Source organism: Bos taurus, chromosome 11 (genome assembly GCF_002263795.3).
Source record: "Bos taurus isolate L1 Dominette 01449 registration number 42190680 breed Hereford chromosome 11, ARS-UCD2.0, whole genome shotgun sequence".
In the NCBI taxonomy this organism is placed as follows: Eukaryota; Metazoa; Chordata; class Mammalia; order Artiodactyla; family Bovidae; genus Bos; species Bos taurus.
Window position 1 is genome coordinate 1,800,448 of NC_037338.1, and position 15,479 is coordinate 1,815,926.

The window sequence follows — 15,479 nt, forward strand, 5'->3', positions numbered from 1 at the left end:
GTGGTTGCCGAACCACGAAACACACCAGGATTCTTGGCCTCCGGGGGAGAAGAATTCAATCCGGGGCCAGTGACGAGGCTTGATCGCTCAGAACTTTTGTGTAATAAAGCTTTGCTGCTGCTGCTGCTAAGTCGCTTCAGTCGTGTCCGACTCTGTGCGACCCCCTAGACGGCAGCCCACCAGGCTCCTCTGTCCCTGGGATTCTCCAGGCAAGAACACTGGAGTGGGTTGCCATTTCCTTCTCCAATGCATGAAAGTGAAAAGTGAAAGGGAAGTCGCTCAGTCGTGTCCAACCCTCAGCGACCCCATGGACTGCAGCCTACCAGGCTCCTCCATCCATGGGATTTTCCGGGCAAGTATACTGGAGTGGGCCTTCTCCGGTAATAAAGCTTTATTAAAGTATAAAAGAGATAGAGAACGCTTCTGACATAGACATCAGAAGGGGGCAGAAAGAGTGCCCCCTGCAAGCCTTTAAGTGGTATGTTATATACCTATCAGCAGAAAGAAATTAGAGAAAGGAGATGTCTCAAAACTCAGAGACTGGCACCAGGCCCCTCACCCACAACATGCATTTTGAGATAACATTGGCCCAAGGTGAGTTGTCCCAGGCCGTAAAATGATTGACATGACTCTTGAAGAAAGGCAGGTTTCCAAGCAAAAACAGTCTCATTAACATAGCTTAAGAGAACATTTGCATGAGTAAAACATTCTGGTTTGTCTAGTTGGTTCTGAGTCTTAGGCAGAACCGACTTGAAGACAGAGTCTAGGGTAAATACATAGCTCATTAACATAGCTTAAGACAAACATTTCCAGGAGAAACACGCATTGCTTAGCTCCAGGTTTGAGAAAAGTTAAGTTCAGGTGGAGCCTGGTATCTTCATGGCAGCAGAGAATTTTAAGAGAAACCTCTTTTTAAATTTGTATAGAGAAGGGGGAAAAAACCTAACACTTGTTTGTTTCCTCCTGCCGCTTACTGCTGCTGCACCAGGCTCCCCCATCCCTGGGATTCTTCCAGGCAAGAACACTGGAGTGGGTTGCCATTTCCTTCTCCAATGCATGAAAGTGAAAAGTGAAAGTGAAGTCATTCAGTCGTGTCCGACTCTTAGCGACCCCATGGACTGCAGCCCACCAGGCTCCTCCGTCCATGGAATTTTCCAGGGAAGAGTACTGGAGTGGGGTGCCATTGCTTTCAACTGTCTGACACTTACAGCTTATTTCCTCCATTTGGAGACCCCTGGCCTTCCTGCCTATTACACTCTTACTATCATGGTTCTCCCTGCTGGTGAAAAAACTGGGTGGTCAGCTTTCCTGTAGACCAGGGGTCCCCCACCTCTGGGATCTAATGTCTGATGATCTGAGGTGGAGCTGATGTAATAATAATAGAGATAAATTGCACAGTTAATATAATGTACTTGAATTATCTTGAAACCAACCCCACCCACGGTCCATGAAAAGAAATTGTCTTTCACAAAACCAGTCCCTGCTGCCGAAAAGGCTGGGGACCGCTGCTGTAGAAGGGCCCACATTTTGATTTGTTTGCTTCTTCCTGGTGTGATTTGCTCCTCTGGTCCCTGAATTTTCTGTAAGCCAGAAGTTCGCATCTAAAGGCTAAACTGAAATGGGTTAAACCTTTCTGGCAAGGATGCTTCGTAAGCGTCTCCAAGTCACGTCACACATGGTGACTGGGGGTCCTTCTTTCACTGTGACAACCTTACCCCATCACTCTTTTCTCCAATGTCCTCTTTCATCTTCTGATGAATATTCTTTAGGGGTTGCAAAATGCCAATTTGCCTTACGACATTCCTTCCAGAATACTATGGTATTCTTATGATGTTAAAGGACACTGCTGAGAGTTTAGCATAAAGGTTCAACGATGGATGGAACCTAGAGTCAGATTAGCCTGACTCTGCCATGTGTCAGCTAAGCCTCGGTTTTCTCATCTTTAAAGTGGGCATGTTACTAGTAGCTGCCTTATGAAATCAGCTGTGAAGATTTAATGACACAAGTATATACAGTTAGGAAAGCACCCAGCAAACAGCAGGCCTTCATAGCACTAACAGCTGGGGAGCACAGGCTTGGTGGTAATGTGGCCTGGTTTCAAATCCTGGCTCAGCCTGTGGTCATTGACTTTAACCTTGGACTTCTATTTCCTCAAAATGGCATTAACGATAAATAGAACTGACCTCATAGTTCACAAGGTTAAATGAGATAAACGAGGAAAAGATTTAGCCTACACTTTGACCGGGAAGAAGCACTCAATAAATCTTGGTTCATACTGGTATTGCCATTTATTTAATCCACTATTGCTCACGACATAGAAATTTCACTCGAAACACTGCGAAAGGAAAAAGCAGGAGTTTCGGGAGCAGGCTTGTCTCTTTGGCCCCCTCTGCCCAGGGGCTGAGTCAGAGGAGAAGGCGTTACCTGCTTGCGTGCCCGTGTGACAGTGGCCATGGCCTCTGCTGCATCTTTCCAGGACAGCCTGTATCACGGGACCACGGGCATCCTGTACATGAGCGCCGCCGTGTTACAAGTGCACGCCACCATCGTGTCGGAGACCCAGGACCTGAAAAACTACTATATAAATACTGCGGCCTCGGTGAGTGCGGGGAAAGATCATGGCAGGCGCCACCGGGGGGGAGAGCCAGGGGCTCGATTCTGTCTCCTCTGGAACAGATGACCCTATATCCTCAGACTGGAGGAGTCTTGCGGGATGGGAGGGGGTGTGTGTGTGTGTGTGAGAGAGCGCGTGCGCGCATGCAGATGTACTGGCAGTCAGCTTGGGTGGCACCCAAGCTCACAGGGTGCCAAGCCCTCGTGCAGGTGTCATCTCTCCTCCTGGTGGCTCAGACAGTAAAGAATCTGCCTTCAATGCAGGAAGACCCGGGTTCAATCCCTGGGTCAGGAAGATCCCCTGGAGAAGGGCATGTCTATCAACTCCAGTATCCTTGCCTGGAGAATTCCAGGACAGAGGAGCCTGGCAGTCCATGGGGCCGCAAAGAGTTGGAGATGACCAAGGGACTAACACTTCACTCATACCAACTACGCTGCCCTCAGAATATGTTTTTCCAAAACATAAATTTTCCAAAATGCACATCTCTTATTGAAAATCCTTAGGACTTCCCTGGCAATCCAGTGGCTAAGACTTCACCTTCCAAGGCAGGGGGCGTGGGTTCAATCCCTGGTCGGGGAGCTAAGACCATCATACCTCATGGCCCCAAAACCAGAACATAAACAATAGAAGCAATATTGTAACAAATTAACTAAAGATTTTTCAAAATGGTCCACATAAAAATTTATTTTAAAAATGAAGAAAGAAAATCCTTCAGTGGCTCCCTTTGCTGATGGAATGGAGCTCAATTGCTCATCACGGCTCAAGTTCCTGCGTCCTTCTATTTCAGTGACAGACATCCACGAGGTTACATATTGGCCGATGCAATCCAAGGCAAGGTGGTCCAGACGAGGTGTGGGCCGAGCAGGACTTCTGGACCTCGGGCTCACTGCCTGCCTGCCCGACGGCCTTTCCAGGCGGAGTGTGGCTGCTTCCCTCTCTTGGGGGGATGGCGCCCTCAGGTGGCAGGTGGCTCACATGACCGGCAGTGTGCATCTGTGTGCCCACAAGTGCTCCTAACCCTCCTCACTCCTTCTCAGGAAGATCTAAGGCCCAGGCTGGGTCCCAGCCCATCAGCTCCAGTCTCTGTGGCCAGAAAAGTCCTGTGTCAGTCGGGCTCCCCAGGGATCGGGCAGCAGCAGGAGGGGGTGTGATATGGGGTGCTGCCGTCCTTGTCAGAAAGATACCAGGCCAACGCAGTGACCCTCCAGGATGCCTTTCCTGCTTGTCTGCCTCCTTGCCCCCCAGCCCAGCACCACTCTGCCTCCCGCCACTCGGGGTGCTGCTCGCCCTGCTCAGGGCCCCGTCACACCAGCCTCCTTGTTGTCCCTGGATCCCTCTCACTTGGGCCTCAGCTCCCGGCTCCCTCACCTCCTTCTGTTCTCTTCTCACTTGTCACCTCTCGGTGAGGCCGCCACTCAGCCCCGCTCAGAGTAGAAGCTCCTACTTCTCTCCTGGTTTATCTTGGGTCTTTTATGCATGTGCCACTAAAATGCAAGTTCCATGAGGATAGGAATTTTTGAATTTTTGTTCACCATTAGATCCATGGTTGTGCTTGAAGCATGCATGCTCATGCTAAGTCGCTTCAGTCTTGTTCGACTCTTTGCGACCCCATGGACCCTAGCCCGCCAGGCTCTTCTCTCCATGGGATTCTCCAGGCAAGAATACTGGAGGGGGCTTCTATGCCTTCCTCCAGGGGATCTTCCCAACCCAGGGACTGAACCTGCGTCTTCTGCTTCTCTTGCGTCTCCTGCACTGCAGGCAGATTCTTTACCACTGAGCCACCGAGGAAGCCCATAGCAGATGCTTACAAGATATGTGTTGAATGAATGAATGAAACAGAGTGTGATTGGACAGGGTGGGGCAAAGTGAAGATGGAGTCCTCCGCTGGACTGAGAGATCATTAGACAGTGCAGTGGGGTATCTTTGGACATGGCTGTGGGGTAGGGAGGGGTCGGGGGGAGCACAGGTTTTGGGCTTGACTAGCTGGACGAGATGAGGATCCTGGGATCAACTGGGCTTGTGAGGGAATCTCAGGAGTTCAGTTTGACCAGAGAGCTTGTGGGGCCTCTGAGCCTCTGAAGATCTAAGAGGTGGTACTTAGAATTGAGTTCTGGACCTGTGAGTGCAACTGTCGTTTGAGCACAGACTGTGGCTGAAGGTGGAGGAAGGGGAGAGTGACCAGAAAGAGGCGAGGGCACCCAAGGCGGGCGTGGAGACGGGCCCACTTTTTGACAGGTAGAGGGGCCCAGGTCTGCAGGCGAGAGTCCTGCTGCACAGCCACCATGGGACGAGGGGGTGGAGGGGCTGCCCCGTGGCTGCTGCCCTCAGGCCAGGCAGGGCTCTGGCAGACAGTGGGTGAAGCAGGGTCAAAACAAGGGCCATCCAGGCTGCCGTGGGCCTGTGTGGGGTTGGGAGCAGGTAGTGACTGCCAGCATCTCTAAGGCAGTAACTCCCTGGCTTTTCCAGTTCTTTGCCTTCGTCACCACCTTGCTCTACATCCTGCATGCCTTCAGTATCTATTACCACTGAAGAAGCAGGGGACCAGCCGACGTGGAAGATGCTCTTTCAAAACCAGGAGTGTCAGCTTCCAAAACTGGTGTTCAGCCTTCGCCATCTGGATGATAAACAGCTTACCAACGATGACATCACGGGATCCACAGACCATCTTTTCAGACTGAGCGATGAAATCACACGCTGGCAGATCTGCTTGGACATTTTAATTCATTGTGATGAATATGAAAAGGCTGGTGGGGGGAGGACTTTGTTGCTGTTTCATTTTGTTTTGTTTGGCCCAGGGAAAGTAATTGTCTCTTGGGATTATCTGACAATGACCCTCGCTCTTCTAGAAAACTAACATCTCATGTGGAAAATTCCAGGTCTACCACCATCTTGCCTGTTTGGGGATCTGCCTCGGCAACGAGGGTCCCCACAGCTGACTGATGAGAACCTTCATTATTTCTTTAAAATCAAAATGGTGCTGTCAACGCCTTCGGTTCTGAAGAACCACAGACCTTGCTCCTGTCCCGGGATCCTGCCTCTTCGGTGCAGTGGTGTACAAACCCGCTACCCCCTCCCACACTGCCTGACTCCAATTCATGCCCCCTTCCTCTTTCCTCTACAGTTGTAGGAGCCAAGGGAAATCTGAGGGTAGATTTGTGGGGAAAATAAGGGACTGACCGCAAAATTGTTATATACCAAGACCAGGGAGGGGAGGAGGGGTCGGACAGGGAAGGCTACAACCCATTTTTCCGATTCTCAGTAAGTCAGGCTGCTCAGAGAACTTCAGGCCTGCGGGACCCACTCCTTGTCCCTCAGAAAAGACCATCAAGGAAGCAAGAAGGACATTACATGCCAGGATTCTCCTCTGGGCTCCGGTCACACAGAGGATATCAAGGAGGCTGGAAAGGACCCCATCCCAGGGTCCCTGCTCTTTCGCGAGCCTCCTCCCCACAGTGGTCCAGCTGGGTGGGGCCTGGACTGTCCAGCCAGCCTCCTGCAGCGGAGGGCTTCCCGGGGCCGGGATGTGCTAAGGCATGTGTTCCAGGGCATTCTCAAAGAAAAGACACAGAGAAACGTAAACCACGGGCTGGATCCCCCGCTGAACTGTTTTCAAAGGAAGGCTGTGCTGTCGGACAGTTCTGGCCCCGTGCTGGGGGTCCAGGCGTCTGTCTGGCTCAGTCTCTGAGGAGAGTCAGTGCTCAGCCCCCAGCTGCGTGGACCTGCTGCCATTTTGAAATGCAATAAGTTATTATGTGGGAGTGATTTGTCTGAGCCGGTTCGAGGGCTTACAGTTTTGGATCAACTTTTTTCTGCTCCTGGGGGAGAGAGGGTCAGGAAGGCCTGGAGATCACCAGAGAGAAAATTGGCTTCATGCCTTGACGGCTCACCTTCTAATCACCCCATAGCTTGAAAAGTCACCATTCATCTGTGACTTTCTGGCCCGTCATCTGTGTGGGATGTTCGGTATTTCCTGAGCAGTCGCATCCAAATAAAAGTGGTTTCTACAGTGTGACGCCTGGAGCTCGTCTCTTTTGTGGCCTCACCACTGGGGCTGGACACCACGGCACAGGTCCCAACAGCAGCTGTACTGAGACCCCACGCCCCCAACCCGTGGAGAGTCCAAGGCCCAGCACACCCAGCCTTGCTTCACGGGCAGCTGCCCCGAGATGCCACATCTGGCTCCAGCGTTTGGGTTTGTGGCATCATTTCCGCTTCAGTAAGAATGGTTTCCCTGGTGGCTCAGCGGTAAAGAACCCGTCTGCCAATGCAGGAGACACAGGTTCAGTCCCTGGGTGGGGAAGATCCCCTGGAGGAGGGCATGGCAACCCACTCCAGTATTCTTACCTGGGAAGTTCCATGGACAGAGGAGCCTGGTGGGCTAGAGTCCGTGTCCCAAGGAGTCGGACACGACTGAGTAACTAACACACACACAGGCGGGCTAAGGTGTAGCTATGCGGAAGTGGGGTAACATTAAGGTGCACCACGTTAAGAAGCAGTTACGCAAGATTAGATATGTCAAGAGGGGTTATGTCAAGGTGCTGATGGATTAAGATGTACTTGGGTTCAGGTGTACTTAGAGCAAGTTATTGCAAGGTGTAGGTCAGCTCTGGGGCACCTGTAGACGCAGTGGCGCCAGCAGGATGAAACCTGTGATCCCTGTGTGTGGGATCATTAAAGACTTGTGTCATCAAACTCCGCAGGAACGCACCAGGGCCCCCTTGAGTTAAGGGCCTTTTCTCCAGCAACCATAGGAAATGACTCCATCACCATTAAGGTCGTGAAATTATTTCTCTTCTCAGTGTTAAGACGCCTTTTGCGGTGGTGGTGGTTTATCACTCAGCTGTGTCCCACTCTTGCAGCCTCATGAACTGTGGCCCGCCAGGCTCCTCTGTCCATGGGATTTCCCAGGCAAGAATACTGGAGTGGGTTGCCGTTCCCTTTTCCAGGGGATCTTCCCAACCCACGATCGAACCTGAGTCTCCTGCGCTGCAGGCAGATTCTTTACCAACTGAGCCACCAGGGAAGCTCAAGACGCCTTTTAAGGGGAAATAATTAAGGAGCCAGATAGAGGTGGAAAACTGAGAGGTCGGTGCAGTTATCCAAGCCCTCCACTGGGTGGCGCGCGGGCTCCACTCCCATGAGGAAACAGAAGGCCTTCCCGGTGGTGGGAAGCGGTCAGGGCGGGAGGCTGCAGAAAATCCCGATCCCCAGTGGCGTCCTTGGGGATTTTGCCAGAGAAGGCTGCCCCTGCCACAGGGGGTGACAGGGATGTTCCCTGTCCTTGGAGCTTCCGTGGAGAAAGAGGCCCGGGGCCCTGCCTTGGCACAGTTTGCCTGTTGGGTTAAGGCTGAAGGTGAGGGCGCAGGTGTCACATGGAGGGCCCCTCGGTCCATCCATCATCAATGTGGCCAGGTGATGGCTGGACCCGAGCCAGGGGAAAGGTCTGCTCCACCTGAAGGGGTGTAGGGGCGGGGGGAGGGACTTCTGTCTGATATTCTTACAGCCATCACTCCCCACTGTACCCTCTGTGCCTGGCCAAGTTCACCGGGACACGCAGACTCCTGGGCCCTGGAGTGATGCGCCTGTGCTGGGGAGGGGCCCACGCTGGCCCGAGCTGACCCAAGGCTGCTCCCAGGGACCACTGAGGGAGGTGGGGTAGAGCGTGGGGGATCCCACTAAGGCACAGTGTTAACACCTAACCTTTCCTTTCATCAGCTTCTGCCTATCAGGTATATGCCCAGGTTTCTAGAAGCTTTCAGGGGCACCCCTGACCCTGCCCACCCAGCTCCCCAGCTCCCTCCAGCACCCCAAACCTTTATGTAGGGGTTTTGGGCCCCAATGAGTTTGATCCTTGGGTCAGGAAGATCCCCTGGAGAAGGAAATGGCAACCCACTCCAGTATTTTTGCCTGGAAAATTCCATGGATAGAGGAGCCTGGTGGGCTACAGTCTATGGGTTTGCAAAAGGGTCGGACACAACTGAGTGACTAACACACACACACATCTGCTATGTAGCCCCACCTCTGTTGAAATTCTACAGCTGCATCTGAAGAGGGGCCCCCAGAGTGCACTAACACCCAACAACCCTGAACGTCTGCCTGCTCTCTGGGCCTTGGCCTGCTTCTCTGTGGCAAAGATGCCCTCGAAGGCCCTCTGGGGTCACTGCTTCCTCCTAGAGAGATAGGGAAGGTGGAGGAGAAAATCGAGGGATTCCCCGGGCCACTTGTGTGCAGTGGGAGGGCAGATCACAAAGCCCTCCCCTCCGATTCAGGGTCCTCTGGTGCAGATACAGCAGACACCGGTGGGAGCAGCAGAAAGCCTGGTGCCAGGGCACCTGCCTTCTGTGGGGCAACCTCCATGTTTGCCCAGAGCGCATCTCACAGGTTTGATTCTGTTGCCTGAGTGTTTGCTGAGCATCTGCTCTGTGCCTGGGTGGGGCTCTGCTCTCAAGGACTGGGAGTGGGGTGTGTTGGGGGGAGAGGGCTCATGTCTTAGGGCAATGGGGCACTGACCCAAACTGGAAGAAGCAGGGAGGGATTTACAAAAGGCTTCCCAGGAAATGGGACCTCCAGGAAGTTATCAGAACCATCAGCCACCTGCCCTTCCCCTGCCTGGAGTTACAGGCTGGGGGTCTAAAGGGGAGATGCAGTCTTAGGTGGAGAGGGCAGTCGGGATAGGCAACAGTGTAAGGAAGGGCTCTGAGTCCAACAGCGGCCATGGTTCAGGAGCCAACAGCAGCCGGTCCCGGGTAATATCAGCAAGCCTGGGCTTTCAGATATTAGCTGTGACCTTGGTTCTCCCGCCGAGATGAAGAGCTGGGGGGAGACCTGGGGGTTAAGCAAGGAGTGCAGATCCTTGTGCCCACACTGGCCACCCTCTCAGGAGGTGACCAGAGGATCTTTGGAGACATGTCTTCATTAAGAATCTACATCCTTGAGAATGGAGCTTCCCTGATGGCTCAGTGGTAAAGAATCTGTCTGCCAGTGCAGGAGACGTGGGTTCGATCCCTGGGTCAGGAAGATCCCCTGGAAAAGGGCATGGCAACCCACTCCAGTGTTCTTACCTGGGAAATCCCATGGACAGAGGAGCCTGGTGGGCTGCAGTCCATGGAGTTGCAGAGCCAGACATGACTTAGCGACTAAACAACAACAACATCCTTGGAAATTCCCTGGCAGTCCAGTGGTTAGGACGTCACACTTTCAGTGCCAAGGGCCTGGGTTCAATCTTGGGCAGGGAACTAAGATCCCACAAGCCGCAAGGTGTGACCAAAACAAAAAAATAATCTGTATCTTTGAATTTTCCAAAAAACAAAACACTACTGCTGAAACTCCAGTACTTTGGCCACCTCATGCTAAGAGTTGACTCATTGGAAAAGACTCTGATGCTGGGAGGGATTGGGGGCAGGAGGAGAAGGGGACGACAGAGGATGAGATGGCTGGATGGCATCACTGACTCAATGGACGTGAGTCTGAGTGAACTCCGGGAGTTGGTGATGGACAGGGAGGCCTGGCATGCTGCGATTCATGGGGTCGCAAAGAGTCGGACACAACTGAGCGACTGATCTGATCTGATCTGACTACTACCTTGGATTCCCCATCATGGTACAACTACAAGGAGGATCACACTCTTCATACTAGTAATAAATTGGTCATTTCTATCAGTAATTAAGAATAATGGCCAACACTGTCATAGAAGCTGGTAGACCCAAGCCCTCACACGGCCACCTTTCCCTTGGCCATGGCGGTGTCTACTTGTGAGGAGACCTGACAGGTATTAAGTGCCACCCTCACTGTAAGTGAGTGGGAAATCCCATCTTCTGCCCGGGGCTTCCAGGCAGGGGTGAGGGCTCGCACCACGGCCACACCGTCAAGGCCCCCACATGCACCCCCACATCAGAGCTCCCAGGAGGCTTCAGCTCAGAAGGGGGTTGGGGATTGCTCCGAATATGGCCCTCTCCCAAGTCCACTTGGAGCCTGAGTCTCCAAGGAGGCTGGGAGGCCTTGGTGCTATTCACTCACTCAATAGTATCTGACTCTTTGTGACCCATGGACCACAGCACATCAGGCATCCCTGTCCTTCACCATCTCCTGGAGTTTGTGCAAATTCATGTCCATTGAGTTGGTGATGCCATCCAACCATCTCATCCTCTGCTGTCCCCTTCTCCTCCTGCCCTCCATCTTTCCCAGCATCAGGGTCTTTTCTAATGAGTCGGCTCTTCACATCAGGCTCTGATTGGAGGTCATTGGAGATGTGAAGGAGCAGAGTGAGAAGAGTTTGAATCTCAGGAAGGTCAAAGCACTGAGTCAGGGCCATCTATGTTCCCACCAACCCAGGACACTGTCTCAGATGCTCTTAGACAATTTGGGGGCACCTACGGCATCCAGTCTGGGCACTGGATGCTGAGATGAATAAGAAATGGCCTCTGCTATTGAGGAGCTCACAGACTCTGAGAAACCAGGGAAAAGATGCTGAGCAAGGAGCTGGGGGTTTGCTCTGAGGAGGGCACCAGGGTGGAAACTTCCCCTGACCAATGTGCTCTGGACCACAGTGAGCCCTGTAACCATTCCAGCCATTTGACCATCGGCCAAGTTTGTCTTTAGCTGGTATCTTTACTGCTGTGGATGTTGGAGTTTCTTAGAAGAGCCCTAATTTCATGGAAGGTAATTTTTTTTTCTTTTTTTTCAAAGGCAATCCACTGGAACTGTAGCTAAATATGATTTCATTTTTATGCTTCTGTAAAATTTTTTCATATAAAAGAATGTGCCAAGAGGAAAAAGTCCACTTTAGTTTTGGAAATTACAACCTGCATAGTTCACACGTACCCACACATACACACACCCACCCCTGTACACATACATGTGTATGCATGCATGCTCAGTCACTCAGTTGTGTCTGGTTCTTTATGACCCCATGGACTATAGCCCGCTGGGCTCCTCTGTCCATGGAATTTTCCAGGTAGGAATACTGCAGTGAATTGGCATTTCCTCCTGCATGGGACCTTCTTGACCCAGGGATCAAACCCACGTCTCTTGTGTCTCCTACATTGGCAGGTGGATTCTTTACCACTGTGCCATCTGGGAAGCCCACACACTTGCACACAAATACACACCTGCACACACACACACACACACCCTCAACATGGAGTGCTGCCCACAGAGAGATCTCTGAGCCTGAACTTGCACTTGTGGACACCAACTGCCTTTCTTCCTCTGTTCAGCCCCCAAACAAAGGCCCCCAAGCAAAGAAGAGCTGTCACCCCTTGCTGTGTTGTGGGGACTGGCTGGAACCTGCAGGGGACACCTGCAGGGGCTGAAGGAAAACACTTCTACCTGAGGCAGCATCTGTTCGAGAGGTAGGGGCCGAGTGGGCCAGGTGAGGAGCAGTGCAAAACCTGGAAGAACGTCAAAATCAACACACAGAAATCCCTTGCATTCCTATACACTAATATTGAGAAAATAGAAAGAGAAATTAAGGAAACAATTCCATTCACCATTGCAATGAAAAGAATAAAATACTTAGGAATATATCTACCTAAAGAAACTAAAGACCTATATATAGAAAACTATAAAACACTGGTGAAAGAAATCAAAGAGGACACTAATAGATGGAGAAATATACCATGTTCGTGGATTGGAAGAATCAATATAGTGTAAATGAGTATACTACCCAAAGCAATCTATAGATTCAATGCAATCCCTATCAAGCCACCAATGGTATTTTTCACAGAGCTAGAACAAATAATTTCACAACTTGTGTGGAAATACTAAAAACCTCAAATAGCCAAAGCAATCTTGAGAAAGAAGAATGAAACTGGAGGAATCAACCTGCCTGACTTCAGGCTCTACTACAAAGCCACAGTCATCAAGACAGTATGGTACTGGCACAAAGACAGAAATATAGATCAGTGGAACAAAATAGAAAGCCCAGAGATAAATCCACGCACCTATGGACACCTTATCTTTGACAAAGGAGGCAAGAATATACAATGGAGAAAAGACAATCTCTTTAACAAGTGGTGCTGGGAAAACTGGTCAACCACTTTTAAAAGAATGAAACTAGAACACTTTCTAACACCATACACAAAAATAAACCCAAAATGGATTAAAGATCTAAATGTAAGACCAGAAACTATAAAACTCCTAGAGGAGAACATAAGCAAAACACTCTCCGACATATGTCACAGCAGGATCCTCTATGACCCACCTCCCAGAATATTGGAAATAAAAGTAAAAATAAATGGGACCTAATTAAAATTAAAAGCTTCTGCACAACAAAGGAAACTATGCTGCTGCTAAGTCGCTTCAGTCGTGTCCAACTCTGTGCGACCCCATAGATGGCAGCCCACCAGGCTCCCCCATCCCTGGGATTCTCCAGGCAAGAACACTGGAGTGGGTTGCCATTTCCTTCTCCAATGCATGAAAGTGAAAAGTCAAAGTGAAGTCGCTCAGTTGTGTCTGACTCTTAGCGACCCCATGGACTGTGGCCCACCAGGCTCCTCTGTCCATGGGATTTTCCAGGCAAGAGTACTGGAGTGGGGTGCCATCGCCTTCTCTGAAGGAAACTATACACAAGGTGAAAAGATAGCCTTCAGAATGGGAGAAAATAATAGCAAATGAAGCAACTGACAAAGAACTAGTCTCAAAAATATACAAGCAACTCCTGCAGCTCAATTCCAGAAAAATAAATGACCCAATCAAAAAATGGGCCAAAGAACTAAATAGACATTTCTCCAAAGAAGACATACAGATGGCTAACAAACACATGAAAAGATGCTCAACATCACTCATTATCAGAGAAATGCAAATCAAGACCACAATGAGGTACCATTTCACGCCAGTCAGAATGGCTGCTATCCAAAAGTCTACAAGCAATAAATGCTGGAGAGGGTGTGGAGAAAAGGGAACCCTCTTACACTGTTGGTGGGAATGCAAACTAGTACAGCCACTATGGAGAACAGTGTGGAGATTTCTTAAAAAACTGGAAATAGAACTGCCTTATGACCCAGCAATTCCACTGCTGGGCATACACACCGAGGAAACCAGAATTGAAAGAGACACATGTACCCAAATGTTCATCGCAGCACTGTTTATAATAGCCAGGACATGGAAGCAACCTAGATGTCCATCGGCAGATGAATGAATAAGAAAGCTGTGATACATATACACAATGGAGTATTACTCAGCCATTAAAAAGAATACATTTGAATCAGTTCTAATGAGGTGGATGAAACTGGAGCCTATTATACAGAGTGAAGTAAGCCAGAAAGAAAAACACCAATACAGTATACTAACACACATATATGGAATTTAGAAAGATGGTAATGATAACCCTGTAAGCGAGATAGCAAAAGAGACACAGATGTATAGAACAGTCTTTTGGACTCTGTAGGAGAGGGAGAGAGAGAGAGTGGGATGATTTGGGAGAATGGCATTGAAACATGTATAATATCATATATGAAACAAATTGCCAGTCCAGGTTTGATGCATGATATAGGATGCTTGGGGCTGGTGCACTGGGATGACCCAGAGGGATGGTACCAGGAGGGAGGTGGGAGGGGGGTTCAGGATGGGGAACATGTATATACCCATGGCAGATACATGTTGATGTATCGCAAAACCAATACAATATTGTAAAGTAATTAGCCTTCAATTAAAATAAATAAATTTATTTAAAAAAAAAAAAGGACACACAACCCCCAGCACAGCCCCGCCCCCTGCACAGCCCTGCTCCATACAGCCTTGTTCCCAGGACACCGGCGGGATCCCCGCCAAGTCAGTCGCCTGTTTTGCTGGAAAGGAGGTTGGGCCTCACTCAGTTTGCGCTGAGGGCTCATGGGTGGTGTGTGTGTGTGTGTGTGCTAAGTCACTTCAGTCGTGTCCGACTCTTTACAACCCCATGGCACTGGCCCACCAGGCTCTGTCCATGGAATTTTCCAGACAAGAATGTTAGAGTGGGTTGCCATGCCCTGCCCCAGGGATCTTCCTGACCCAGGGATCCAACTCGAGCCTCTTATGTCTCCTGCATTGGCAGGCTGGTCTTTATCACTAGCACCACCTGGGAAGCCCCATGGGTGGTAGTAAAAGCAGGTAACTCTGATTGGGACTTGAACCCACTGTCTTTTAACAGAGATCACACATGGTCTCAGGACTTCATGAAGCTTGGTTTCTTGATGTCTCATTGCAGAAAGAATTCAGTGAGAGACAAAGTGATAGGTAAGAAGTGGATTTATTTAGAGAGAAATGCACTCCACAGACAAAGTATGGGTCATCTCAGAAGGTGGGGTGATTACTTTTTATGGGCTGGGTAATTTCATAGGCTAATGAGTGGTGGGGTTATTCCAACTATTTCAGGAAGGGGTGGGGATTTCCAGGAATTGGGCCACTGCCCACTTTTTGGCCTCTGATGGTTGGCTTCAGAACTGTGTTGGCACCTGTGGGTGTGTCATTTAGATGGCAATGCATTACAATGAGGGTATGCTGAAGCGTAGGGTTCACTGGAAATTGTGTCTTCCGTCATCTTGGACCGCGTTGTGTCACGCCCTATGGCTATGTCATTCTTTAAAGGTGTGTCCTACCTGCTTCCCTCCTGGATAAGTGGGAGGAGGGACACAGCCAGGCCACAACCCATGACCAGTGGGGCCACGGGGTTCAGGCCTGGGTCTGACCAGCGTAGCCACCCCCCACCAGGGCTCGTACAGTTGAGGGGAAGATGGAGAGGTGCAGGACTCCTCCGCTAACCTCAGACAGCTTGTGTGAGTGACGGGCTGGTGGCCCCTCGCATACATCCCAGAAAGGCAAGAGAGAGCGGGGTGTCGTAGGTTATGTTGTCTGTTTGAGATGCTCCTTGTTTCTTGAGTTCAGCTTGTAT

The 15,479-nt window shown here is 50.5% G+C and overlaps 1 protein-coding gene across 1 annotated transcript in view; it reads left to right on the plus strand.

The window, feature by feature from the left end:
* Positions 1–6,623, plus strand: part of MALL (mal, T cell differentiation protein like) — a 32,158-nt gene extending 25,535 nt beyond the window's left edge. The window contains exons 3-4 of the mRNA NM_001046115.2: positions 2,477–2,599; positions 5,081–6,623. Of these exons, the coding sequence (NP_001039580.1) occupies positions 2,477–2,599; positions 5,081–5,143 (186 nt within the window). The 3' untranslated portion in view covers positions 5,144–6,623. The remainder of the gene's footprint in view (positions 1–2,476; positions 2,600–5,080) is intronic.
* Positions 6,624–15,479: the final 8,856 nt, after the last annotated feature.